The sequence below is a fragment of the Chaetodon auriga genome, chromosome 3, assembly GCF_051107435.1.
Source record: "Chaetodon auriga isolate fChaAug3 chromosome 3, fChaAug3.hap1, whole genome shotgun sequence".
NCBI lineage: Eukaryota > Metazoa > Chordata > Actinopteri > Chaetodontiformes > Chaetodontidae > Chaetodon > Chaetodon auriga.
Window position 1 is genome coordinate 26,332,816 of NC_135076.1, and position 27,196 is coordinate 26,360,011.

Genomic DNA, 27,196 nt, shown 5'->3' on the forward strand with positions numbered 1-27,196 from the left:
TCTTTATCCTGCAGGTTGGCTGCGTTTGCAGCCAGGAGAGGAGCGGGGAAGATGCCCTCTCCATCTTTTACCCTCGATGCTCAGCTGAGATTTCATGACAAATGGCTGAAGATAGACTTGCAGGTATGTGCGTATAAAGGAGTGATTCATATGAAAACTGGAAACAGGTTTGACAGTGTTTTTCATCTTTGCCTCAGCTGCAGCACTACATTTTCCTCTGTTGACTCAGAAAATGTTACTATCTTGGATTATTGAGTCCATTAATCTGCATCTGCTGCGGCAGTCCTGGATGGCTCTCGCTATCTAAAACAACTGTTCAGCTGAGCTTAATTTAGAAACTGCTTAATTTCCGAATTGTTGTGAGTCTGACTGTCACACCATGTTGGTGATGAACTGCAAAGCCTCTAAACCGTGATGTCTCTCTGATAGCTAGTGTCTGTCTTATCTCTGTTTTTCTGAAACATTTCTTTCTATGATGCCAGACAGTGAGTGCATATTACTGTCGTTAACATAAACATCCAAAATGGTCAGAATCAAATGGAGAGTTGAACAACAGGAGCTACGTACTGCAGCCACTGACCTGCGAGTTGTATCAAGCCTCTTGTGCAGATGATTATTGTTTTTCCTTCAATGTGAAAAGAGTTGTCACCTATAATTTTCCACTAGGTTTGGGTGAAAAGCTAATAAAAAAAAAGATCTCTGTTGTGAAAACAAGCTCATGTTGGTTGTAATTATGAGGTCTTTTATCAGTGTATGACAGATTTAGAGAAGGGTGAGATACAACGCTCCGTATCCACTGGCTCGCAGTATGAAATAGGCTGTGACATGAGCCCTCTGCTCTCGCCTCCACACACTGCAGCCTGTCTGTGCTCACCCTGAGCTTGAAAACTGGTTTGCACGACCAAACGAAGACTAAAATTGGGGAAGGGTATCATGTTTTCCCATCGTCGGAGGTCTCGCCAGTTCTGAAGGCAGCTTTAGTGTTATGTGTCTGGTCTGGTGTCATCTTTGAGCCAACATGTTTTTGACATTTAAGACATTAGATCCTTGAAAGCGAGGGCTCGGCTTTCCACTTGCGAATATTTCTTATTAAAGCAAAGCTTGACTGGTGCACCACTTGGGTGATGACACAGATTTCGCGGTCGGTGAATCCTTGAATCAGTTTGAACTCGGTGACAAAGGAGCTATTTTGTTCTCTCATTCTTTTACTTTATTTTATGTTATTAGATTATTAGTTTGTGGGTGTTAGTTTTCTGAACTTGGTCATGAAACCTGCACAAGGGATTTCCTTCCACAATTAAAACAGATGTAAGAATTTTTGTTTGCTCTAAATGTTTGAAAATCTAAAGAAGATTGAAGTATGGGCACGTGACACTCATGGGAATGGTTCTTTTAATTGCACTAGTGTGAAGACAATATTTTTACATGGTAAAGCAGCTCAAAACAAGCTAACCCCAGTTCACTGGATCACTTTCAGCTGTGATTATAATGCCTTCATAATGTGATAATATCCCCTCTGTGACATACGGAGGCAGAACTTACAAAGCAAACACATGCAGTTGTGAACTCACTGGATTTTGCTAATGTCTCATGCTGATTTTCTGTTTCTTCCTTCCTTTTCCAGCGGGCATTCTCTCCCGAGGGACTGAGTGAGATGTGGAATGAAATGGTAAAAGATGAGGAGATAACGTTCAATGGAGAAGAATCAGCTCACCCAGGTACAGCACTGAGAGATGACAGCATCTGTTAACCCTCTGTGTTTTTCTCAGGTATACACAGTGCTGCTGTTGATTTATGATTGTACATTTTCGCTCACTCTCCAAGGACGTGACGTGACCCAGGGACAAGGTTGGGACTTTAGCCTTTCTAATGGAAAAGATGGTTAATGTCAGAATTTCTTTTGGTTATTTCAGAGGATTGCACTGACTGCTTTGGAACCCAGAAGAAGGATGAACCCAACGACAAAGAGAAGAAAGAGGAGGAAGAGACGTCGACATCTGTGCATCACTCCATCATTGAGACGTGGGACTGGGGCCGGCAGCCAGGTGAGAGGCCGACCTGAACAAGACCAGAATGTGTCAAACTACAAAATATCCCGCTGACCTGCTGCTACGACGCTGCCCCGTCCTCCTGTTGTGGCTCGTGTTATTTAACGCCTTTCTGTTTCCAAGTAGGGTAATTAATACCATGTTGACAGCAGATGGTTTCACAACACCTAAATGTCGAGTAGATTCAGTGATACTGATCATTTCGACACATGGTCAGCCTCTCTGTTTATCAATTTCACGTCCGTCAGGCCCTGCTGACGTGTGCGTGTTTTGCTGGCACGTGATGTGTGGAAACTCTAAAATGACAACTTGCAGCCTGAAGGTCTACGTGGTTATTTTTACCCCTCTGAGTGTAATCTTGGTAGGCGTTATAATGTGGCCCAGTGCGGGGTAGCGTCTCTCACCCTTGCTGTGTTTACTGGCGGGACTGGGTGGGACGGTGTCATGCTGGGGGGAGATAAGCGCTGGGAGGGGGGAGGGTCTACTTGCTTACTGAATGCAGACTTTGCAGTAGCTCCATGGCTGCTTGTCTCTTTTTTATTTTTATTGACCGAGTCAGGGAGTCACACTGGTCTGGTTGTACAGTGAGTGAAACTGGATCGCCGCACGGACGAGTGCTCTGTCATTGATGCTTAAAGTTCAAACGGCATACTTCCTGCTTTTCCATTGAGTGGCCAGATATTTGGAACATGTTGATCTCAGCAGTTAGAGCCCAGACCCAACCTATTGTTTGAAGCCAGGTCGGTGCAGAGAGATCTGCTCTGATTCTTAGCCGTTGATGTGTTTTACTTCTTTTTTCCACGCTCTGTCTTTTATAAGGAGTTCTTGAACCCCCGTGAATTTGGTAGTTCTCTAGCAGAAATAACTTTTTAGCCATGGGTGATGCATAATGAACACTTAGAGACTTGTCTGACTGGGATACATATCTGTCCTGACAGCTGAGCACAGCTGACTGTAGTGTGGCTCATACAACCTCAGGCCAGTCTGGCTTACATAAAGCTTAAGTAGATTTCAGACCAGCTATTTTGGCCCATCTTTTCCCCCCTGCAGCGCTGCTGTATAGACACATAATAAAGCATTTTCTCTTGAACCGGATCAGAACGAAGGCATGTTTGTGCTAAAGGGCCAGTGGGGAAAATTTTGACAATGGTGAATATTATTTTTATTTTTTAGCAGCTTTTGGTTTTTGTGGTTGTTTGTTAATAGAAAGTACAGAACCTTCTGAACACATAATACATTGTCAGTTTTTATCTGAGCTTCAAGGGGTTTTACAATCTGAACTGTATATGACACTATGTAGTGCTTAGACATTAGTTAATAGTAGGATTTTAAACCGGATTGCATAGTAAGTTATTAAAAAAAAAAAATCAGCAGTATGTTTACAATATGGCAAAAATACTTTCACTGTTGGATGTTTCTGTTCGTCCTGTATCATCTGCTCTAAAATGTGAGTTTTCATGGGCCATAAAATGGATTTTTTAAGCATAGCGGACGTCGTTTTAGATTGGTTATACTTTTTCCTTTCCCGCTCTGAAAGCCTTTGTGTCAGATTTCTGGTGAACAGTTACAATACATTGCATTTACTGCGAATGCATTTTTACATATATTTTAAGAAAAGTCTTGCTGTCAAAATTTAACGTTGAAATGCAGAAGAAAAATCTTAGACTTAAAACCTTAAGGGGAGAATAATACGTTTTTCACTATTGAAATAACACCAGTACTCTGACCAAAAGTTACTATTTACAGTTTAATTACAGATTTTAAATAATAATACACACGTGGTCAATATGTATTTTGAATAATTTCATGCTCAGGATGATGATGTCTTTGTTGGCGTTTCCTTGTGTGTGTGTAGATGAGACTGAGCTGAAGGACTGTCTGATGGTCCTGGTTGACGACCAGCAGAAGCTCTCCGCTCAGATGGCCAAAAGCACCCTGTCTGCCCAACGCCTGCGGCAGCGCCTGGTCATCCTGGAGCGCTACCTCATCTCTCTCAGCCACAGCATGATGGAGGAAAAGTACAAGGTCCGCTGGAAGACGCCCCCCAGCCCACCACTGCCTGCTGCTGACAATAAGAGGTAACGATAATTAATAGTTAACTATAGATTGAGCCAAAACAGCCACAGTGTACATAGTACAGTACAGCCTCTTCCTGGTATGTACACACATGCGCCCGGCTTACAGGGTTATTCATGCGTGTTTGAGTTAAACGCTACAGCTCGGTGTGTGAGTGCACACGGTGTTTTCCTCATGAAGGCCCCTTAAACACACTCACAAATGCATCAGTTGTTAATCCCTGTGTATTTTGCTTTGCTCCTTCAGCCCTCGTCCGGCCAGTAAAGGCGTCGAAGGTTTGGCCAGAGTTGGCTCCAGGGCCGCTCTCTCCTTCGCCTTTGCTTTCCTGCGGCGGGCCTGGAGGTCAGGTAAGAATACTGACAGTGAAGATGGTTTGTGCCCTCATGGTGGTGATGATAGCTGCTGTCATGGTAATGGAGCTTTGCTCAACAGCTGTTAATGAATGTGTTGCACCATGTTTCACACTGCTCATAGTAAACAACCCGGCATATTTCACAGTGCCATGTTTTTAGCCTCGTGTTGGCTGCATGAAGGACTGCAGGAGATTGTGACCTGTAGGTAACATGCTTACTGCTTTGAGATGGGATTATTATAATCAATAAAGCTGCATCTCAGTGTATGTCAATCACACCGTCTCTTTATGTCTAATAATGATCAGCTTTGGCTGTGTGAACTTAAAAATCCCAAACTGTTTGCTTGACAAGCAGAGATGCTGTTTTTGTTACGTGTGCTGATGTGAGGATGAGAGCTGCCTGTCCACAGGGACTGGGTGGGAACAAAGAGCCGGCCTCTTCCAGCCTTCCTGTAACATGAGCAACACACACACACACACACACACACACACACACACACACACACACAGTTAAGCCTCTCATTCTCAGTGTAGCTGTATTCCTGGAATACGCTGCAAGAACAACAGAAGTGTAACAGTATGTTCTTTCAGCCACCACCTGCTGAATGAACACATGTACAAATCCTGGATGTTATGAAGCTTTTTTTCGTTTTGCAGGATAACGACCATTTGATCTGATTGGTTGAATGCATGCAAGGTTGAGACCGTTTTCACCAATCATCTCAGAATCAATAAGTGGTTCTAAATAGTTCTTATTTCCTTTTGTAGAATACTTTTGAATGAGGAAGTCAGTTTTAGGCCAGATGTTGGTGGATTTGCGATGTTTCTATCATTATATGCATTAGCTTCATTTTAGATCCACATTTACGGAAACATGGGAAAGTATAAATGAAAATGCCCTCATGCTGGTCCTGGCAGATTGAACGTTTTATATTTCTGGATGCCCTCTGAACAGTGTGTTGTGTAGCCGTATATAAAACAGAAGCTCGTGTTTTATAGGAGATGATGCAGATCTTTGCAGTGAGCTCCTCCAGGAGTCTCTGGATGCCCTGCGAGCTCTTCCAGAGGCTACGCTGTTCGATGAGGGAACTGTATCATCAGTGTGGCTCGAGGTTGTTGAGAGGGCCACCAAGTTCCTCAGGTTTGTATTTACTGATTAGTCGTTCTGTTGTAAGATGTGTTGGACAATGTGTAATCTTCATGTATTGTCTTTTTTGGGACCAGTGATGTACATGGAAGTGCCAGCACCAAAGGCAACATTCCTCTTCAGGACCAGCACCTGGCCCTGGCCATCCTGCTGGAGCTGGCTGTACAGAGGGGCACTCTCAGGTAACCAGACACCCTGAATGCCTGCTGATTTGCTTATGCTGATGCTCGTGCAGATGAAATGCGTTGCTACCTCTATGCTCACTTTGTCTCTTTGTCGCTGTGCCTTTGCAGTCAGCTGCTGTCTGCCGTTCTGCTGCTGCTGCGCCTGTGGGAAAGCGGCACCAGAGAGATGGACAATGAGCGCTCCACCCAGGGAACCAGCGCCCCTCTGCTGCCCCTCCTGCAGCGCTTTCAGAACATACACAGCAGCAAGGACGAGCCCATTCCCGAAGAGGCAGCTGAGGTGAATTTTCCCCTCTCAGTTTTTCTTTTCCCGTCATTTAATGAGAGCGCAAGAAACCTCAAACAAAACCTCAAATCAAATACCCCGGTCGCTCTTTTCCTGCTTGATAATCGAGCTAATCACTTGGTTGATTGCTGTGATTTGCAGATCCTCACAGCCCCCCTGAGTCCAAATGAGAGTTTCCTGCGCTACCTGACCTTGCCTCAGGATAACGACCTGGCTATTGACCTTCGGCAAACAGCCGTGGTGATCATGGCTCACCTGGACCGCTTGGCTTCTCCCTGTAGTCCTCCGCACTGCAACTCCCCCACATCGCACAAGGTGACAACTCTGTTTTTAGCAGCTGACAATGGTTGAATCATTAGTTATCTTATTTTGTAGGTCAGTGACGCTACTGGTTCCTTCAATTATTGCTTGAGTTACATGTCTGTTTTTCATCCTTGTGCTATATATATCTGACTTTACACTGACGATTCACTGAAGTCTTGCGCTGCTCTATTTTAATTCACCCACTGTTTTTATATTTCATCATGGTTTTTTTATTTATGGTTTCAGCCGTCCACTGTTTTAAGCTCCATCCCTTTTCTGTCTTGTATGCCATTTAACCGTCATAACTGTATTTGATTGCTGTTTGTTGTAAGGCACTTTGTAACACTGGTTTTGAAAGTAGCATTTAAATAAACTTAATTATTACTTAATCTTCTTATTATTTTGTACTCTGTTTCCCTTGTACTGTGCAAATTCATGCCAGCCTCTCTCATTTGATTATGGTTAAGTATGTCTGCCAAAGGGGACATTACAGCCACAGTGGCACACAATCACCATGAGACTGACTTTGTCTCTGTCTCGTTTTGTTCCAGGGAACCCTGCAGGAGGTGATCGCATGGGGCCTGTTGGGCTGGAAGCTTTATGCCAATGTTAATGGGCCCATTCAGTGTAAAGCTCTGTCAAGCCTTGGAGTCACACAGATTGTCTGTTCAGAAAAGGGTTTTCTCATCCTGTCCAGCAGTGGTGCTGTTTACACCCAGAACTACAAGAGCACAACCCTGGTCAGTTCTGTTCCACGTGTTTTCTGTTTATCAGTGTATTCTCTCTAATGAACTCGCTGTATTCAGATCGAAGAAGTAGCTTCTGCAGATTGAGTCACCCAGTTATTTTGTTGCAGGCTCCAATGCTAATCCACTGTCTGAGCTCCAGAAAGATTGTGAAGCTTGCAGCTCATCCTGATGGGCAGCACTACTTGGCCTTGTCATCCAATGGGGAGGTGTTCTCATGGGGCTGTGGCGATGGAGGCCGCCTTGGACATGGAGACACCACGTAAGAAACCAGACAAAACCTCAATCTGATGTCTAATTTCCAGGGTCCCTCTAATTTTGCATTGCTATTCAATATAAAGTATTAAGGTATATAGACAGTTTTGCAACTGTTGCATTCACAAACATACCAATAAATCTGTCAATTTTTGGGATTTCAAAGAGATGTAGCCTAATTGAATTATTGATCTGATGCTGAAGTTATATATTAACTACATCCCAAGTCTAGGATGTTGCATTCATGTTTTATGCTATTACACAAAAGAAAGCTGCCACTAACTGCGTATTAAGAAACAATGGAAAATGCCCAACAGCAACAAATCCTTTATAAAAAGTAGAAAACAATGCTTGAGACATAAAGCATTACTTTCACAATGACCAGAGAGATTCCTGAAAAGCATCTTGTATGTGTCAGAGAAGCATCAATCTGCTACATCCCCATTTTCCCTTTATTTCAGGTATCTAGAAGAGCCTACAATGATCGCAGCCTTCAATGGGAAACAGACAGGGAAGCACGTGGTGCACGTTGCTTGTGGGAGCACATACAGCGCTGCGATCACTGCTGATGGCGAACTGTATACATGGGGCAGAGGGAACTACGGTCGACTGGGCCACGGTAAGCTCCATCTGCTTTGAAATTCTTCACCTAGCCTGAGCTTGATTAACAACATCTTTGTCTGTTTTACCACTGAAAATGAGTTCTGACTGCGTTGATAGGCTCCAGCGAGGACCAGACCACACCCATGCTGGTGACGGCGCTGAAGGGACTAAAGGTGGTGGATGTGGCATGTGGAAGCGGTGATGCACAAACACTTGCTGTGACAGAAAATGGTAACAACAAGAGTCTTTTCGTAAATCCTTCAGCATCACCTTAACTGCAGTGTTAGTGTTTTTGAAGACAGTCTCTGTGTTTCCACAGGTCAGGTGTGGTCCTGGGGGGACGGAGACTATGGTAAACTGGGCAGAGGAGGCAGTGATGGCTGCAAGACACCCAAACTTGTGGAAAAACTGCAGGACCTGGACATTGTGAAGGTGTGCTGTGGCAGCCAGTTTTCAGTGGCCCTCACCAAAGATGGCCAAGTGTACACCTGGGGAAAGGGAGACAATCAGCGCCTTGGCCATGGCACCGATGAGCATGTTCGCTACCCCAAGTTGCTCGACAGTTTACAGGGTGAGCTGACTATCTCATATACGTATCTATATTGTAAGACTCTTAACAGAAAGGCTGATCTGTGCCTGCTCTTGTTGCAATCAGGAAAGAAAGTTGTGGATATTGCTGTGGGATCTACACACTGCCTAGCCCTCACTGATGACGGAGAGGTGCACAGCTGGGGCAGCAATGATAAGCTGCAGCACTTTGATACACTCTTTTCTAACAAGAAGCAGCCTAAGGCACTTCCAGGGCTCAACTCCAAACACATAGTGGGAATCTCCTGTGGTCCAGGACAGGTAATGCATAACTGTCATTGATGATTTTTATATGCTTGTAATGATTAGACCCAAAACACTGTCTGTCTGTTTGTTTTCAGAGCTTCGCCTGGTCCTCGTGCTCAGAATGGTCTGTTGGACAGCGTGTGCCCTTTGTGGTGGACGTTTGCCCCATGACCTTTGAGCAGCTGGACCTGCTCCTGCGACAGGTCAGCGAGGGAATGGACGGCAGCTCAGACTGGCCTCCCCCTCAGGAGAAGGAGTGCATGGTAGTCGCCACGCTCAACCTGCTCAGGCTCCAGGTAGGCGACCGTCTATCAGCAGCTGTTGTTTCATTTATTCGTGGCAGCTTTAGATTTTCTCAGCAATAAAGCTTCTTTCATGCCTAGTTTACCTCACAGAGTAGTTTCTAACATTGCAAAAGTGGACTTCTTGGACCTCTGAACATAATATTCCTTAAACCTCCCTCCTCAGCTCCATGCAGCCATCAGTAACCAGGTGGATCCAGAGGAGCTGGGACTGGGGCTTGGCAGCGTGCTGCTGAACAACCTCAAACAGACAGTGGTTGTACTCGCTAGCAATGCTGGGGTGCTTAATACTGTGCAAGCAGCTGCCCAAGCAGTCCTCCAAAGTGGCTGGTCAGTGCTGCTGCCCACTGCTGAGGAAAGGGCGAGGGCATTATCCTCACTTCTGCCTAATGCAGGTGAGTGCAAATCAGAGCATCTCCTAACACTGATTAAACACAGTAATGGACACTTAATATTCCATTAACGGTGCTACGAAGTCAAAAACGGTCAGGACAGGAGACACTGAGGTCTTTATTTATTTATTTTTTCTTCAGCATCCGGAAATGAAATGAGTGTGAGCCCTGGACGTCGCTTCATGATCGACCTGTTGGTCAGCAGTTTGATGGCTGATGGGGGGTTGGAATCTGCACTGAATGCAGCCATCACTGCTGAGATACAGGTCAGTGTGTTAAATGCCATCAAATGAGTCATCACTCCTCTCTTTTCTTGTGTAATGTATTCAGTTTGAATTTAATTTTCATTAAATTTCTTCTGATTTGTTTAACCCAAGCTCTGGGCCATGTGGCAAATCTATTAGTTAAACCCTGCAAACTGGGAAATCCTTCAACTAATACAGAATAATAGACATTAATAGTCAAAATACCCTACACTCGAAATAGCCCTCTCACCAGAAACAGGAATCACACTTTGTAATTTCTTTTAATTGCAGGACATTGAAGCCAAGAAGGAGGCTCAGAAAGAGAAGGAGATTGATGAGCAGGAGGCCAATGCTTCCACCATGCACCGTTGTCGCACCGTGCTGGACAAAGACCTCATCAACACAGGCATCTATGAGTCTGCAGGGAAGCAAAGCCTGCCTCTGGTGCAGCTTGTACAGCAGCTTCTGAGGTACCTGGTCCTCGCTTCAATCATGCTACACCTACACAGCGTAATCCCTTGCTGTCTGCCAACACAATTACTTATTTATTTGATTTCACCAGGAACATCGCCTCCCAGACCATCGCAAGGCTGAAGGATGTTGCTCGGCGTATTTCCAACTATTTGGAGGCAGAGCATGTCAGCAAGGAACGCTCTGCGTCTCTGGACCTGCTGCTGCGCTTCCAGCGGCTGCTGGTTAGCAAGCTCTACCTGGGTGTGAACGGCACAGAGCATGTCAATGGATACAGTAAGTCATGTATTTCACGCCAAATGTTTGTTTCTAGTCATCCAGATAAGAGTAACTGGTTTACAAGTTTGAAAAGAAGATGGGTAGTATTTGATCTCTCTGTGGCTCTTGCAGATCCTGAGCTTCTGGGTGTTGGTTCCCTGTTGAAAAAGTACATCGCCCTGCTGTGCACTCACATTGGAGACATCCTCCCAGTGGCAACGAGTATTGCCTCTACTGGCCGCCGTCACTTTGCTGAAGTCTCTCGTGTTATTGAAGGAGATCTAACTGGTAATCCCTCCTTCACTGTGCTGACTGTTGCATGGATTATATGCATACCTTTCAGGAACTGAGAAAGTTATGGATGCCTTGCTGTTTCTTCTTCCATAGGAGTGCTGCTGCCTGAGTTAGTGGTGTCCATCGTCCTCCTCCTCACCATTGATGCAGGTCTAATGCAGGAGACTGGTTCTATCCCTCTCCTCGCTGGACTCCTGGAGCACCTCGACCGCTTCAACCACCTGGCTCCAGGAAATGAGAGGGACGATAATGAGGATCTGGCCTGGCCAGGCATTATGGGTATAACACCAATTGTGTCTTACACTGTTCCTGATGTGAAATTACTTGAATCCTAATTCTTTATGTGAAGATCAGAAGATGTTCATTGTATTATGATTTAGAACGTAACTAGCTCCTTTTCTGCTCCGGCAGGATCTTTCTTCACAGGGCAAAGTTCGAAGAACAACGAGGAGGTTTCCCTCATTCGCAAGGCAGACCTGGAGAACCACAACAAAGATGGAGGTTTCTGGACAGTCATTGACGGAAAGGTCTATGACATCAAGGACTTCCAGGCTCAGTCCCAGTCACTAACAGGAAACAGTGTCCTGGGTAAGGTTAAAAAAATCTGTTTGGAGTCAGATGTAACATAATTAGAATATATTTGAACCTATTTTTCTTTTTTAATTCATTTCAGAGTTCTTCCTTTACTTAAGAACATAGAGATTACTGACTAACGCCCACTCTCATTGCACTTTTGTTTTCGTCATTTTACAGCCCAGTTTGCAGGAGAGGACCCTGTGGTTGCTTTGGAAGCTGCTCTGCAGTTTGAGGACACCAGGGAGTCAATGCAGGCCTTCTGTGTCGGCCAGTACATGGAGGTACCAACTGTCCTAATACATACTACCTAGATCGATTTCATTCTTCATGATTGGTTACAGTCTTTGATATTTTATCATTTACAGCCTAACCAGGAGACAGTCACCACTCCAGACCTCAGCAGCCTCTCCTCCCCGCTGATTGACACAGAGAGGAACCTGGGGCTGCTGCTGGGTCTCCATGCCTCCTACCTGGCCAAGAGCACCCCCCTGTCCCCCATGGAGATCGAATGTGCCAGTGAGTTCAATGATTTTTAAAACAAGCAAATCAAGATGTGTCTTCTCTGAACTCTGTGTTTGAATTGGTTAATTTTTTTCTTTCTTTGCACAGAATGGCTCCAGTCCTCCATATTCTCTGGGGGGCTGCAGACCAGTCAGATCCACTATAACTACAATGAGGAGAAGGATGAAGACCACTGCAGCTCTCTGGGTACAACCACTCCAGACAAGGCCAAACTCTACTCCCGAAGAATAACCCTCAGCGACCACGCACAACCTTTCTTGCAGGCCATTGCTGACAACAACACTCAGGACCACACTGTGAAGGTACAGACATGACACCAGTGACTCAGGACTGAACAGTGTAGCTGCACAGCATCCATCAAACTGAAGTATGCAGTCGTGCCTTCATGTTTTGCTGTTGGTGTCACATTATAGGACTTCCTATGCCAAATAGAGCGTTGCTGTAAGCAGTACCATCTTATTACACCCATCACCTTCCCCCCGGAACACCCTGTGGAGGAGGTCGGCCGCCTGCTGCTCTGCTGCCTGCTCAAACATCAGGACCTCGGTAACCTAGCAACTGGTCTCAGACAGGCTGTTTGACGAGCTAATTTTGGCTCACTTTGCTTCTGAAATGGGCTTCTCGTTGTTACTGCTAACGTGAAGATGCATTTAAATCTTTCCTTTCTGCACTTCCACAATCCTCAGCACTTTGATAAGCAGCTCGTCACATCTGACATGATTTGCACTCGTACAGCGATTCAGTGTAAAATGTCTCCCTGTCACAGGTCACGTTGCTCTTTCACTTGTCAGTCAATGTGCCTTGGGTGTGGACCAAGGGAAACAGAGGTCCCTCCCTAAATCTGTGATTGACGTGTGCCGCATGGTCTACCAGGCAAAGTGTTCTTTAATTAAGGTATGATTACTGCTGGACTATGATAGACCAAAACACAAGAGCTTGTACTCCTTCCTAAGAGGACAATATCAGGTCAAAAGAAACAAAGGTAAACTAATGTTTGCTTTGTCCCGCTCACTATAGACCCATCAGGAACAAGGTCGCTCGTACAAGGAGGTGTGTGCTCCTGTGATCGAGCGTTTGCGCTTCCTGTTTAATGAGCTGCGTCCGGCTGTAAGCAACGACCTGTCTATAGTATCCAAACTGAAGCTGCTGAGCTCTCAGCCACGCTGGAGGAGGATCACCCAGAAACTCATCAGGGACCGCAGGAAAAAAAGAGGTGGGTTACTCAAAACCGACCACACTGTGATCGGGTTTTTATTTTCTCATCATACAACCCATTTCTTAATTTAAATGTATTCTGTCCTTTAGTGCCTAAGAAGTCAGAGTCTGCTGACATAGAAGAGCCAAAGCTGGAGAATGAAGGGACCAATGAAGAAGAAATTAATGTCCACATCAGCCCCACACCTGCTGACAGGAAATCACCCACTAGCAGGACATCCAAGGTAGTTTAATGGGGCTTAATTATTGTAAAAATAAATAATTTCCAAATAGCCCTCATGCTTGAGACAGTCTAACAATGTTTCTTAGAGGTGAAAGGCTTAGTCTAAGTATATATTTTGGTAATACTTCTAAAAACTAATATAGTAGCTGTGGTTGTGCAGTTTGACATTCCTGTACTGTTTTGTACTTGACAGCAGGACAAGTGGCATCCGCTTCTGAACACTGTGGCCAATGTCCACAAGTACCGGTGGCTGAAACACAGTGTTCAGGGTGCCTTTTCTCAATCCAGCCTCATGGCCACCATAGTAGAGTTTGCACTGAAAGAGGAGCCCCTGGACGTGGAGAAGATGAGGAAGTGTCTTCTCAAACAGGTGATTGGAAACAGCAGATTGTCACTGACTTTAGCCACAGTGATAGAAAAAACATGAAGGGTCATCGTGATGTATGATTTACGTGTTAACTGTTTCATTGTAGCTGGAGAGGGCTGAGGTGAGACTCGAGGGCATTGACACCATGCTGAAGCTGGCCTCCAGAAGCTTCCTGCTGCCATCTGTGCAGTATGCCATGTTCTGTGGCTGGCAAAGGGTCATACCAGAAGGGACCAACATCGGGTAAGTCAAAAGTTTGGATCTATGGATCTGCTTTTATCAAAAGAAAATATGGTGTTAGGCCTAATCTTTCAACTGTCCTTTTCAGAGAGCCCCTGTCTGACTGCCTGAAGGACGTGGATCTGATCCCTCCTTTCAACCGCATGCTTCTGGAGGTGACCTTCGGCAAGTTGTATTCCTGGGCCATCCATAATGTTCGCAACATCCTACTTGAGGCCAGCGCCCGCTTCAAAGAGCTCGGTGAGTGGCTTGGTCTGGTCTCATCTCAGAAAGTGGTACTGGTATAATTTTTAGACCTGCTATACACACAGGCTAACTGACCTGTTCTTGTAAGCAGGTGTGCAGCCTGTACCCTTGCAGACCATCACCAATGAGAACCCAGCAGGACCAAGTCTTGGCACCATTCCACAAGCCCGCTTCCTTCTGTCCATGATACACATGCTGTCCCTCAAACATGGTTCCAACAGCCTCAGTCTCTTGCTTAATTCTGGCATACTGGCCCTCACACAGAGTATACTCCGGCTCATAGGTGTGTGCTGTCCAGTCAAATACATGCAATCCAGAATAGCAGCAGAAGGACATCTGCACACATTTACGGATGAAGGTGTTTGAGGTCTGCTCTGTTGTTCTATTTCCAGGGCCCAGCACAGACAGCAGTGAGGAGGACTTGAGTTTATGTGCACTCGGAGGCTCGGCCACAGTACTGGAGGAGTCGAGAAAGGAGGCTGCTCCTGCCCCACTACCTGCCTCTGGCCCTGAGCTGGCTGCCATGATGAAGATAGGCACCAGGGTTATGAGGGGAGTTGACTGGAAATGGGGAGATCAGGTACCTGAATGCATTTTACAGCCACTTAAGCAGCTGATGGATCACTGCTTTGTAATTACAAACCAAAGCAGGGAAGAAAAAGCCTGTTTAGTATTTGACCCTGTGCTTGATCTGTGCAGGATGGACCAGCACCAGGCCTCGGCCGGGTCATTGGGGAGCTGGGCGAGGATGGCTGGATCAGGGTCCAGTGGGATACTAGCAGCACCAACTCTTACAGGATGGGCAAAGAGGGCAAATATGACCTTAAACTGGCAGAGCCACCACCAGCTGCCCAACCCCCCACTGAGGATTCAGACACAGAGGATGACACAGGTCAGTTCACGATACAGCCTCTGTACAAATCACCACAACACGTGAGGTTCAAATAGTGACATTTGCAATGTCCTCTCACTGTTACAGAGGGTGAGCTAATGGAGAAGAGCAGCCACCCGACAGCTATGATGCTAACCAGCACAGTCAACCTGCTGAAGACACTGTCTCTATCAGCTGGCATCTATGCAGAGGTGTTGCAAACAGACGCTACACGGACCCTCTGTGGGCTACTGAGGATGCTCGTGGAGAGTGGAGCTAATGACAAGACAGGTAACTGACCCGCCATATTGACAAAGAGCAGTTTATGTTTTTGTAAGACAAGTTGTTGGACAAGTCTTATTCTAAGTCCACCCACCTTTGTTGTCAGGCTGTCACTCCCAAAGGCTGGTCTCTCGGGAGCAGCACAGGAGCTGGTGCACGCTGGGCTTCATACGCAGCATCGCTCTCATGCCTCAGATGTGCACCACACTCAGCTCCTCCGCGTGGATCGGCCTGCTCATCCGAATTGTTGAGGGACACCAGTCCTTCAATGCCATCACTCTGCAGAGACAGGTGGGATGATTAACATGGTAATGTCAGATGTGCTGCTTGTGCTGTTGATGATGCATTTTTCTGATTGCTTCTAGACAAGTTTTAATATCGAGGTTCTGTGGGAAAATATAATGAGGAAGAACCTCAGAGAAGTGGACTTGAAACTAACACTTGTACACCGTGTGCGTTTCCAGATTCTGGCACTGCGTCTCCTGCAGGCAGTCTTGCCATCATGGGACAAGACGGAGCGCTCTCAGGACATGAAGTTCCTGGTGGAGAAGTTGTTCAACTTCTTGGGAAGCCTGCTCAGCACCTGCTCCTCAGACCTGCCACTTCTCAGAGGTATGTCGATGAATCGTACTCAGGCTTTTGGTGGAAATCTTTGTTTTCTTAAAAGGTTTAAATGTCTACTTCCTGCACACAGAGGGCTCCCTGAGAAGGAGGAAGTCCCGTCCTCAGGCGTCTCTTACAGCCACTCACAGCAGCACTCTGGCTGAGGAGATCGTTTCTGTCCTGCGCACTCTGCACTCTCTTGGCCAGTGGAACAGCATGATAAATGATTACATCAACACTCAGCTGAGTTCCATTGGAGATGTTATGGCAGGCTGCCAGTCTGAAGCAGTAAGAATTATTGCAGTATTATGGATTCAGTTATTAGTTAAAATGTTAACTCACAGCAGTGCTGTCATTCAGACTTCATCGATCAAATCTGTTACCGAATGTAAACGTCCCCTCTCTGCCTCAGTGTTTCCTGGAGGAGTATTTTCCTGATTCAGAGGGTCCTCGAGTGGGCAGTCTGATGGCAGTGTTGGCCGTCATTGGAGGAATTGATGGGCGCCTCAGGCTGGGAGGCCAAGTTATTCATGAGGAGTACGGAGAGGGAACAGTCACTCGCATTACCCCAAAAGGACGCATCACTGTCCAGTTTCACGAGATGAGGACCTGCAGGGTTTGCTTGCTCAGCCACCTCAAACCGGTATGGAAGCATTTAGATCATGTTTGCTCAACTTTTACTTAAGCAACTTCAGTAGACAATAAAATAGTGATTTTCTGTCTCTCTTGTCATTTTTCAGCTGCCTGGAGTAACCTTCAGTGTGCAGAACCTACCTTTCACTGAGCCCATGCTGGCAGTCTGGGCCCAGCTGGTCAGTCTGGCCGGAAGCAAACTGGAGAAACAACGCATGAAGAAGTCCCTGAGCAGAGGACTTACAGGTGCTGAGAGACATAACACAAATGGAGACTTGATAGTCTCACATGTGACTCATAAATATCATATAAAATTAAAAAAAAATGCTGACTGCATTTAGGCGAAGTGCCCTGCAGGATGCATGACTTCATTCTTATGATAAATGATACCTTGTCTGATTTTGTCTTTTACAAGTAATGACACGACCAAAGGTTTTATTCTGTGGGCGATGCTTTGATTCAGTGTTCAGAGCCTCAGGTCTAGTCCAGTGGATTTAATCAAAGCTATTGTGTTTCCAGCTGACCAGGTTGACATCCATTTGCTGCGGTGCCAGCAGCTGAGGCTCTACATTTTAAAGGCAGCGCGGGCCCTGCTCTCTCATCAGGACAAACTCAGGCAGATCCTCTCCCAGCCGGCAGTTGTCGACATAGGACCCAACCCCAGTGGTAAGACCTCATCCTGTGAAGGGTTGAATTTGACCTTCCAAACTTTCTGCTGTTTTGGGGCACCGTGGCGGCTCGTTCTGGGTGGGCATTTAGTTTATGAAGAGCTGTGTTTACACAATTAGTGCAAATCCTTTTGATACAGCAAAGCGCTTACTGTGTGTGGGAGGACAGCGGTCAGCTTACCTTGCACTCGTGTGCATGGTGTGTGGGTGGATGTAAAAGTTTTCTGAACAGAAATTTGAAGCACCAGGTAGCTGTTATTTATCTGTTCTGTTTGGGCTTTTTCATGATGCCTGCTTTTTGTGTTTTTGTTTGCAGAAGATCCCGTGGTGTCATCTCCTGATGTAGGAGACTTGTCCCCTGAGGGCCCCTTGCCTCCATTGATCCTCCTGCAGCAGCTGCTGTCTGCTGCCACTCAGCCCTCCCCAATCAAAGCCATTTTTGACAGGCAGGAGATGGAGGTGAGTCCATAGACCTCTCTTTGGTAACCCAGCATTAAGTGTCAGAGTTAATATTGCACACGTCAGAGCTGGTGTGTTTGGTTTGACCTCGGCGTTATCTGTGCACGGCTGTATACATAGGCTGCAGCTCTGGCTGTGTGTCAGTACCTGGCTGTGGAATCCGCCCACCCGTCCTCTCCGCTGTTTGAGGAGAGCAGCTCCAGTGAGGCCACCACGCCTGTAACCATACAACACGTCCGACCTCCCAAGCAGAAGAAACAGAAGACCTCCCCTGTCCCTCCTTTACCCATAGTCCTCCAGCTTATGGAGATGGGGTTCCCACGGAAAAACATCGAGTTTGCCTTGAAGTCGCTGTCTGGAACTACAGGCAGTGCTTCTGGTGTCCCAGGTATCATTTCATATGACACAAACCTCAATTTGTCACTTTGCTTGTGCCGCCATTCCTGCTGCAATCTGTCTGCTGTATATAATACTGAGATCTACTTCTGGAGAGTAATTGAGCATATACATCAGGTGTTGAGGCTCTGGTGGGCTGGCTGCTCGACCATCCAGACATTCACGTCACTGAGCTGTCAGATGCAGACACTGTGTCAGATGAATACTCTGATGAGGAGGTCCTGGAGGAGCTGGAGGAGGCTGAGCCGACATTCTCTGTGGTACATTAACTTCTTTTATTTCTGCTATAAACCCACTCAATAATAGACTGAGTCACCTGCCACTCTGCCTGCCAAACTGTCCTTATGACATGACTGATAATAGCTTTGTGTGACATTAGCCTCCAGGTGCAGTGGTGACTGAAAGCCAGACGTTTAAGAAGAGATCAGATTTCCAAAGCAACGATGATTATGCTGTGTATGTGAGAGAGAACATTCAGGTGAGAGCAGCGGCCTTTTCAAGAGTTTCTAAAACCGCCTTGAGGAAATGTGACAGAAGTCTGATGGATCACTGGCTTTTCCGCAGGTGGGGATGATGGTGAAGTGCTGCAGAACGTATGAGGAAGTGTATGATGGAGATGTTGGGAAAGTGATCAAGCTGGACAGAGATGGACTTCATGACTTGAATGTGCAGTGTGACTGGCAGCAGAAAGGAGGAACGTACTGGGTCCGATACATCCACATCGAGCTACTTGGTAAACTTTGATTTTTAATGTGACCTGATGCTTGTAATTAGAAAACCATGGCAGCATGTTTTCACTTCATTTTTTGACATGTTTTTGGTCATTATTTGCTTTTTTCAGGATTCCCACCACAAAGTTCTCCTTCCCATATAAAGATTGGTGACAAAGTGAGGGTGAAGCCCACGGTCACCACACCAAAGTACAAATGGGGCTCCGTCACTCACAGGAGTGTTGGGGTTGTGAAAGGTAAATCATTCTCTGCAGCCTCTTCTCCAATTTTGATTCTGTTTATAATCTGCACAAACACCTCCTTAGCTGAGTTTCCTGCACTAATGGAGCCAAATGGTTTGTTTCAGCTTTCAGTGCCAATGGAAAGGATGTGATCGTAGACTTCCCTCAGCAGTCCCACTGGACTGGCTTGTTGTCTGAAATGGAACTGGTGCCCAGTGTTCACCCTGGAGTGAGGTATTGATATGTTTAAGGTTTCTGTCAGCCCAATTAACTTTGTATCTCAACATGATGTTGAAATAGCAACTGGTTTGGTTGCAGGTGTGACGGCTGCCAGATGTTCCCTATAAATGGCGCCAGGTTCAAATGCAGGAACTGTGACGACTTTGACTTCTGTGAGAACTGCTTCAAGACCCGCAAACACAACACCAGGCATTCCTTTGGCAGAATCAACGAGCCTGGTACGTCACACATTCATCAAGATCGTATCCACGGTGTTTCCTTTTGCCTGTATGTGTGTAAAAACCTGTTGTTCATCTTCCCTGCGATTAGGCCAGTCTCCAGCATTCTGCGGCCGCTCAGGAAAACAGCTCAAGAAGCATCACAGCAGCCAGCGAGGGATGCTGATTGACGACTGGTCTCGTGCTGTCAAGAGCCTCAATGTCTCATCCTCCGTTAACCAGGCCTCACGGCTCATTGACTGCAGTGATCAGTGTTGGCAGTCCTCGGGCTCGCAGGGAAAGGCAGGAGATTGAATTGCATATTCTAATAAGCAGGATGACAGCCTGTTTGGTTTAGCTTTATTAAAGTGTAATGCATTACCTGACAGGTTCTGTCATTCCTCCCTCTGCAGCACTGGATTCGTCTCGAGCTCTTCCCTGACGTTCTTGTGCACAGGCTGAAGATGATAGTGGACCCAGCAGACAGTAGCTACATGCCCTCACTGGTGGTGGTGTCAGGTGGGTTGTATTTATGTTTACGACATGAATATTTTCCCCTCAGTTTGAATATAGGCTATGTTTTGTTGCCATTAGATAACTGTATTCTGCACTTATAGTCTACTGTTTGGTCTTCAAATAGGGGGGGTTTTAAATTGTCTTTTATCATCATGAGTAATGCTTTTCGTGATGCACAGGTGGAAGCTCTTTGAACAACTTGATTGAGCTGAAGACAATCAACATCAATCCCACAGACACCACTGTCCTCCTCCTCAGTGACTGTACTGAGGTTGGTTAGCTGAAGACATCAACTTCTGATCATTATTTTTTGCTTTAAAGAACGGCGCTGTATTAACTTGAAAAATGTCTTTCCTCCAGTATCACAGATATATCGAGATTGCTATCAAGCAGTGCCGCAGCTCTGGTATTGACTGCAAGATTCATGGGCTTGCTATCGTTGGGCGCATCAGAGCAGAGGATGAAGACCTGGCCACAGTCCCTTTCCTGGCGTCGGACAATGAAGAAGAGGATGATGACAAAACTGCCACTGGGAGGTACGACCGTCCAAGGAATAAGGATTTCAGTGCCGCAGGAATATGTGCCATGTGAATGTGGATGTTTTCCAGCGAACATGAATCTGGCTGGGAGTTTCTACTGACGCAGGCTAATCTACACAGCTTTTTTTCTCAGCTTTTGGAGGTTGATATGAAAACAAGAAAATTCAGAATGTAGAACTGAATAGATTAATATATATACCCTCACAGGTGCATGACTTTGTGCAAATATGGAAGAGTGGATTCATATCACTGTTCTCACGGTGTGTTCATGTCCTTCAGCCTCGCTCGGAAGAAGTCATCAGGACTGGAGTCTGCAGCCACCATCAGGACCAAAGTGTTTGTCTGGGGGCTGAACGACAAGGACCAGCTGGGAGGACTCAAGGGCTCTAAGGTGAAGCTCAGAGTGTATTTTATTAAATTAAACCTGGAGAAGCCAAATTGGCTAATGGCTAAAGTAGCCTGTGCCTCACATGCCACAAAGGGGTAACACAGGTAGTTTGAGCTTTGGTAAATGCTTTCCACCTGTGACCTCAGTATATCAGATCTACAGCACAGGCCCATGCGCCGTCTTTGAGCTTGATGTCTGATGAACACATTTGAGGATGTGTTTTCATAACCTGCTGGTGGTTATGGAGGGGGGGCAGCAGATGGGAGGAGACATGTCTGCTGCATTCTCTCATCTGCGTTGTTTGTGTCCTTCACAGATCAAGGTGCCCTCCTTCTCTGAAACACTCTCTGCTCTCAATGTGGTTCAAGTGGCCGGTGGTTCCAAAAGCCTCTTCGCAGGTGGGAGACAAATATTTTCCTTCATGGTCTTATATAAGATGCACACTTGCTGTATGTAACACTTTGTCCCTGTTGCAGTGACGGTTGAGGGGAAGATCTATGCGTGTGGAGAGGCCACTAACGGCAGGTTAGGCCTGGGTCTATCCAGCGGGACCATCCCAATCCCCCGTCAGATCACGGCACTGAGCAACTACGTGGTGAAGAAGGTTGCTGTGCACTCCGGGGGGCGACACGCCATGGCCCTGACTGTGGACGGGAAGGTCTTCTCCTGGGGAGAGGGAGATGACGGCAAACTGGGCCACTTCAGCAGAATGTATGTTATCTTGCACAGACATCGTAATCAGATCTTACTGTACCTTTTCTAGAACTCAGGTATTTTTTACATGTGAGATGGATCATGACGCCACAGGTAAATGTTTTTGTTGAGGGTCTTGTTTTTCATAGAATTGTTTCACTTAAAGTTATTATTGTTCTCAATAAAAGTTGTCCTGATGATGTGATTAAAGAAATGTGATTTTCCATCGCAGGAACTGTGACAAGCCTCGGTTAATTGAGGCACTGAAGACCAAGCGGATCCGTGACATCGCCTGTGGCAGCTCTCACAGTGCAGCAATCACCTCCAGTGGGGAGCTGTACAGCTGGGGTTTGGGGGAGTATGGACGCCTTGGACATGGGGACAACACCACTCAGCTGAGGCCTAAACTGGTGCGTCTATGTCTCCTACCTTTACTCCTGTACTTTACAGGGACACTGATGGGCTTAAAATGACAGACTTTTCTGGGTTTTCTGGGTCATGATGTTTTGCTGCTATGAATCCATGAATAGTATGAAATGTGTAACACGCCCTTTCTGTGTCTTTGTCATGAAGGTGAAAGTGCTTCTGGGACACCGTGTTATCCAGGTGGCTTGTGGAAGCAGGGATGCTCAAACTCTAGCCCTCACTGATGAAGGTATTTCTGTCTGTATTTAAAAGCACCCTGTGGAGTTCAGCCACATCGTAACAATGAAGACTCCACATAACACCTTTAACACTTGGTATAAGTTTTTTTTTGGCCTTGATAGATGTGTTTCAGTTTGTTGGTAATGTGTTTATTTTTGTCAGGGCTGGTGTTCTCCTGGGGTGATGGGGATTTTGGGAAACTGGGTCGTGGAGGCAGTGAGGGCTGCAACATCCCCCAGAACATAGAGAGGCTCAACGGGCAGGGGGTCTGCCAAATTGAATGTGGAGCGCAGTTCTCCTTGGCTCTTACTAAATCAGGAGTTGTGTGGACATGGTAAGATGGACCAAAGATTAAATCACTGCATGAGATCAGCCGTCATTTGTCCTTTTTCTTTCCAGTTGTTTACAGTTCGTGTTTCCAAACAGGGGCAAAGGCGACTATTTCCGATTGGGCCATGGCACCGACGTCCATGTGCGGAAACCCCAGATGGTGGAGGGACTGAGGGGCAAAAAGATAGTCCATGTTGCTGTTGGGGCTCTGCACTGCTTGGCTGTAACAGACACAGGACAGGTCTGTACTGGCCTCTACCATCAGACCATTATAAACCAAAGCACATAGTTCAGACACTCTGCTCATTTACTGCCATGGCACTGATCCAGAGGTGAATTTCTCCTCCCGTAGTTTATTTATCGACTCTTCCTCTACTTTTCCAGGCACCTCTGACCTTTGCTGTTACACAGCTTATTTCATCTTGTATAATATCTTCCCTCAGAACAAATTTAATAATGTTAGCACATCACTTCCAATGATGAGAGGCAGCTACTCGATATTTGACCACTTGAAGAGCTTGTTAAGATTGAGTGCTTGGAGCGGTGCCTTTACTTTTTTCATGTGTGGCTTTTCTTTAGTGCCGATGTACAGAGGTCTTTAGTTTAGCAGTATGGAAAGCTGCATTTAAGAACAGCTCACAGAAACCTCGAAGGTACCACATAAACTTTTGTTCAGCGTGTGTTTATAGGAGGTTTTATTTTGTTGAGCACTGACCAAAATGAAATCCAGTCATGGTGTTGTGTTTCTTTGTCAGGTTTATGCGTGGGGTGACAACGACCACGGGCAGCAGGGCAACGGCACCACCACAGTTAACAGGAAGCCCACCCTGGTGCAGGGTCTTGAGGGACAGAAGATCACTCGAGTGGCCTGCGGCTCCTCCCACAGCGTGTCCTGGACCACTGTGGATGTGACCACACCCTCAGTTCACGAGCCGGTTCTTTTCCAGACAGCCAGGGACTCCCTCGGAGCATCCTATTTAGGTAATCATCCTTTCCCCTGCAGCCTTCAATCCAGCCCACCAGCCCAGTCTTTGTGAGTCCTGATGGTTGAGGTTGTAATGGTTAGATGGAAGCAGCTCTTGGGAGAGCTGTGAAGTTTCTCAGAGACTCACTCATATATGTTTAGCAGAGTGCAGATTGTCCACAAGGGGGAGCTCTCCTGTCATAATCACACCAAGGCTGGTATTTATGAAACTGCCTGTCCAGACAGCTGTTGGAGTTCCTTTTCTTATGGAGAGGTACAGTTTCTTATGGAACTGTAGGGCTGAATCTGCTAATAGTGGCTGGTTTAGCTTCACATCAATGACAGCGTGCCTCATTGTTTTTGTGTTGTACACCGCAGGCGTCCAGTCAGACAGTGACTCGTCAGCCGTGAACAACAAGATGAGCGGGCAGAGCAACGTGAAGCCTAATCGACCCTCGCTGGCCAAGATCCTCCTCAGTCTGGACGGCAACTTGGCCAAACAGCAAGCTCTGTCTCACGTGCTGTCAGCCCTCCAAATCATGTATGCCAGGTATGTTGTCCATGCGTCCTCTCCTGGTGGGTCATGTAAGTGCAACACAACCAGTTCAAGTCTGGACAAGGACCTCTGTCCCATGTCACCCCCCTCTCCTTTGCTCTGTATTTCATGTTGTGCTACCCTCTGTTGTGCTATGGTTGGACAGTCGGTTGGCCAAGAACACAGGATTAAGAAATCTGTAATGTAGCCGGATGCCACGTGTATCTGAGCATTGATTGAGATCAGTAAAATCTTGAAACTGTCCACATCTCGACCAGGACAGCCATGCATAGGTTCAGGGCAGGACTACCATCATGTTTATCATCTGTTAAAATCTCAAACGCTGTATTTACAAACTAAAGGTGAGCGATGTCCTGCTGAGGCCTTAATTCTGAACAGGGCGAGCTAAAAGCATGGATGACCTCTAAATAATTAAATCTGCTGACTGGCACTGGTAATCGTCATTAGTCAGTATTACTGTTGACAGGATGTGCTGTGTGTTCCCTCAGGGATGCAGTGGTCGGTGCTCTGATGCCAGCCAGCATGATTCTGCCAGCAGAGTGTCCTTCCAGCTCACCTGTTCCACCATCAGACTCCTCTTCCTCATCCAGCGTGAGTGATGAAGAGGGTCCTCCCGTCCTGCCTGAAGCTGAGGAACGAGTCAGTCCCAATCCCTGGCAAGACAAGAAGGGAGAGGTGAGGAACACACACCAGCCGTGTCTGTGAAACACTTCATAATTAATAACTGTCAGTGGGGGTGTTCCCATGCTGTTTGGCTTTTTTTGTCATAAAAGCGCTGCCTCAACTGCATTTTGTGCTGATTTACTGTGAAACAGTAACCATGTGTATTTGTTCCCATAATGACCAGGTGTGTAGATGCAACCATCAGCAAACTATATTTGGGTCCAACTTGGAAAAATCAGACTCACAGAGTTTTGATCATAATTACAACTCTCAACGAAGTCTTCTTCCACAACTTTCTCCATTTTTCCTTAAAGTTTCAGTCCTGGTTGATTTGGTGGAAGCAGCTAGTGTAATTTAACATACTAACACTGAAAAAAATGCCAAAAATGATTGTTGTCTTGTATTTTTGATAAACGATTGTGGTCAGCGCTAACCGTGGTGACTTAACAAATAAGCCAGCAGGATGATCTGTTTGCATTAAGCAGTAACTTAATACAGCTGATATGGTGTAAAGAGAACGAACATTAAACCATGAGACTCATAATGATGAGGAAAAATTCCCAGCGTGGAAAGACACCATTTTTTTCTGCTGCTGCTTGTGTATTTTATTCTTTTCAACCCTACAGACAACTTGAGGATGCATCCAAATAACTTTATTTATAAAAAAAAAAAAAAAAAAAAAGTTTCTATGTATTCAATACTTACCAAACCGTGTGTGTGTGAACAGGTTCCCTCATCAGAAGAAGCCGTGACCCCGTCGTCAGCCATGACTCCCTCTGCCTCTGGTGCCTCCTCACGTCCTTTCATCCCCGTCACCGATGACCCCGGAGCAGCCAGCATCATAGCTGAAACCATGACCAAGACGAAAGAGGCAAGTCTGTCCGACTGAGCTCGTGTTCAGTGGAGCCGGTAACTCCAGCAGCCATATGTGCCTAACTCAGCCTTCTTCTTCTTCATCTTCAGGACTCTGAGAGTCAGAGTAAAGTGGTTGGTCCAGAGCCTCAGTACCTCGACGAGTTCACGAGTCTGCTTGTGCCTGATGATACACGTGTCATGGTGGACCTGCTCAAACTGGCAGTGTCTTGCCGCTCTGGGGAGAAGGGCAAGGAGGTGCTGTCGGCTGTGCTGTCCGGCATGGGCACAGCTTATCCACAGGTCATTTACTGCTTTCTGTTTTTGATTTCACGGCGGCTTTGCAATTTAAAGGACTTCACCTGGTAACATTTGACTTCTTCTGGTCTCTGTGGCGTGCAGGTTGCTGACATGCTGCTGGAGCTTTGTGTCACCGAGCTGGAGGACGTTGCCACAGACTCGCAGAGCGGCCGTCTGTCCTCTCAGCCAGTTGTTGTGGAGAGCAGCCACCCGTACACTGATGACACCTCCACCAGCGGTACAGTGAAGATCCCAGGTAAAAGAGAAAATGCAGGGATTCTGTAGTTTAGTGAGACTCTTTACCAAGAGCAACTTGAATGAGCAGGACAGTTTCCAGCATTTATGACTTTCCTCTTGGACGGAGACAACATCTCTTACTTCCTCTTGTAGGTGCCGAGGGCCTCAGGATAGAGTTCGACCGACAGTGTTCGACTGAGAGACGCCACGACCCGTTAACAATCATGGACGGAGCCAATCGGATCGTCTCTGTCAGATCAGGTGATGAGAGGAAGACCTTTTAACTGAATGTGGAGTGTATGCCAGTGAATCCAAAATGAATATGGCTGCATGCCGTGTGTTTCAGGCCGGGAGTGGTCTGACTGGTCCAGTGAGTTAAGGATCCCAGGAGACGAACTCAAATGGAAATTCACCAGCGACGGCTCTGTCAACGGCTGGGGCTGGCGCTTCACTGTCTACCCCATCATGCCTGCTGCCGGTGAGCCACATCAATCTCATTAAACAAACCGCTGACATCAGTAAAAACACTCTCTGAACAACAGCATAGACATAAACCAGATATTGCACATACAGACTGTCAGACACTGAGCCTTCTCCACGTCTTTCCTCAGGTCCCAAAGACTTGCTGTCAGATCGCTGTATCTTGTCTTGCCCCTCTATGGACTTGGTCACCTGTCTGCTGGACTTCAGGCTCAACTTTGCCTCCAACAGGAGCATTGTGCCACGCCTGGCTGCTTCCCTCGCTGCTTGTGCTCAGCTTAGTGCACTAGGTACAGTATGAGTGTCCTGCTCCACCATGTGTGGTGTGCGTTTGTTCGAGATTAAATATACATTCAGGCTGTATTTTGTGTTGTTTCGTCCAGCTGCGGGACACAGGATGTGGGCTCTGCAGAGACTACGAAAGCTCCTGACCACAGAGTACGGTCAGTCCATCAACATCAACAGGCTGCTGGGTGACAGTGAAGGCGAGGCTCGCTCTATGGTGAGTACACGCCTTACCTCAAATGTTTACTGACTTCATGTTTA

The 27,196-nt window shown here is 46.5% G+C and overlaps 1 protein-coding gene across 2 annotated transcripts in view; it reads left to right on the plus strand.

Moving 5' to 3' along the window:
* Window positions 1-27,196, plus strand: part of herc2 (HECT and RLD domain containing E3 ubiquitin protein ligase 2) — a 37,730-nt gene that overhangs the window by 1,193 nt on the left and 9,341 nt on the right. Inside the window, exons 2-73 of one of the 2 annotated variants that reach the window (XM_076726566.1) lie at window positions 15-123; window positions 1,625-1,718; window positions 1,914-2,045; window positions 3,904-4,126; window positions 4,371-4,471; window positions 5,476-5,617; window positions 5,701-5,805; window positions 5,917-6,088; window positions 6,236-6,409; window positions 6,949-7,137; window positions 7,254-7,405; window positions 7,860-8,017; window positions 8,119-8,232; window positions 8,321-8,572; window positions 8,657-8,850; window positions 8,931-9,131; window positions 9,304-9,532; window positions 9,671-9,795; window positions 10,066-10,244; window positions 10,337-10,521; window positions 10,636-10,791; window positions 10,891-11,076; window positions 11,209-11,385; window positions 11,551-11,654; window positions 11,739-11,889; window positions 11,983-12,197; window positions 12,309-12,441; window positions 12,662-12,789; window positions 12,913-13,108; window positions 13,201-13,334; window positions 13,527-13,703; window positions 13,807-13,943; window positions 14,029-14,180; window positions 14,278-14,469; window positions 14,579-14,766; window positions 14,886-15,078; window positions 15,166-15,348; window positions 15,446-15,630; window positions 15,804-15,951; window positions 16,034-16,230; window positions 16,355-16,585; window positions 16,683-16,821; window positions 17,095-17,241; window positions 17,560-17,702; window positions 17,823-18,090; window positions 18,216-18,358; window positions 18,478-18,576; window positions 18,663-18,831; window positions 18,940-19,065; window positions 19,176-19,284; window positions 19,369-19,508; window positions 19,600-19,790; window positions 19,901-20,006; window positions 20,183-20,274; window positions 20,364-20,539; window positions 20,822-20,933; window positions 21,247-21,328; window positions 21,407-21,641; window positions 21,856-22,033; window positions 22,197-22,278; window positions 22,431-22,602; window positions 22,695-22,839; window positions 23,354-23,579; window positions 23,941-24,112; window positions 24,607-24,793; window positions 25,509-25,652; window positions 25,745-25,936; window positions 26,036-26,189; window positions 26,324-26,431; window positions 26,517-26,648; window positions 26,782-26,940; window positions 27,034-27,152. In XM_076726566.1, the coding sequence (XP_076582681.1) occupies window positions 52-123; window positions 1,625-1,718; window positions 1,914-2,045; window positions 3,904-4,126; window positions 4,371-4,471; window positions 5,476-5,617; window positions 5,701-5,805; window positions 5,917-6,088; window positions 6,236-6,409; window positions 6,949-7,137; window positions 7,254-7,405; window positions 7,860-8,017; window positions 8,119-8,232; window positions 8,321-8,572; window positions 8,657-8,850; window positions 8,931-9,131; window positions 9,304-9,532; window positions 9,671-9,795; window positions 10,066-10,244; window positions 10,337-10,521; window positions 10,636-10,791; window positions 10,891-11,076; window positions 11,209-11,385; window positions 11,551-11,654; window positions 11,739-11,889; window positions 11,983-12,197; window positions 12,309-12,441; window positions 12,662-12,789; window positions 12,913-13,108; window positions 13,201-13,334; window positions 13,527-13,703; window positions 13,807-13,943; window positions 14,029-14,180; window positions 14,278-14,469; window positions 14,579-14,766; window positions 14,886-15,078; window positions 15,166-15,348; window positions 15,446-15,630; window positions 15,804-15,951; window positions 16,034-16,230; window positions 16,355-16,585; window positions 16,683-16,821; window positions 17,095-17,241; window positions 17,560-17,702; window positions 17,823-18,090; window positions 18,216-18,358; window positions 18,478-18,576; window positions 18,663-18,831; window positions 18,940-19,065; window positions 19,176-19,284; window positions 19,369-19,508; window positions 19,600-19,790; window positions 19,901-20,006; window positions 20,183-20,274; window positions 20,364-20,539; window positions 20,822-20,933; window positions 21,247-21,328; window positions 21,407-21,641; window positions 21,856-22,033; window positions 22,197-22,278; window positions 22,431-22,602; window positions 22,695-22,839; window positions 23,354-23,579; window positions 23,941-24,112; window positions 24,607-24,793; window positions 25,509-25,652; window positions 25,745-25,936; window positions 26,036-26,189; window positions 26,324-26,431; window positions 26,517-26,648; window positions 26,782-26,940; window positions 27,034-27,152 (11,403 nt within the window). In that variant the 5' untranslated portion in view covers window positions 15-51. The remainder of the gene's footprint in view (window positions 1-14; window positions 124-1,624; window positions 1,719-1,913; window positions 2,046-3,903; window positions 4,127-4,370; window positions 4,472-5,475; window positions 5,618-5,700; window positions 5,806-5,916; window positions 6,089-6,235; window positions 6,410-6,948; window positions 7,138-7,253; window positions 7,406-7,859; window positions 8,018-8,118; window positions 8,233-8,320; window positions 8,573-8,656; window positions 8,851-8,930; window positions 9,132-9,303; window positions 9,533-9,670; window positions 9,796-10,065; window positions 10,245-10,336; window positions 10,522-10,635; window positions 10,792-10,890; window positions 11,077-11,208; window positions 11,386-11,550; window positions 11,655-11,738; window positions 11,890-11,982; window positions 12,198-12,308; window positions 12,442-12,661; window positions 12,790-12,912; window positions 13,109-13,200; window positions 13,335-13,526; window positions 13,704-13,806; window positions 13,944-14,028; window positions 14,181-14,277; window positions 14,470-14,578; window positions 14,767-14,885; window positions 15,079-15,165; window positions 15,349-15,445; window positions 15,631-15,803; window positions 15,952-16,033; window positions 16,231-16,354; window positions 16,586-16,682; window positions 16,822-17,094; window positions 17,242-17,559; window positions 17,703-17,822; window positions 18,091-18,215; window positions 18,359-18,477; window positions 18,577-18,662; window positions 18,832-18,939; window positions 19,066-19,175; window positions 19,285-19,368; window positions 19,509-19,599; window positions 19,791-19,900; window positions 20,007-20,182; window positions 20,275-20,363; window positions 20,540-20,821; window positions 20,934-21,246; window positions 21,329-21,406; window positions 21,642-21,855; window positions 22,034-22,196; window positions 22,279-22,430; window positions 22,603-22,694; window positions 22,840-23,353; window positions 23,580-23,940; window positions 24,113-24,606; window positions 24,794-25,508; window positions 25,653-25,744; window positions 25,937-26,035; window positions 26,190-26,323; window positions 26,432-26,516; window positions 26,649-26,781; window positions 26,941-27,033; window positions 27,153-27,196) is intronic. The other variant, XM_076726567.1, reaches the window with a different exon arrangement.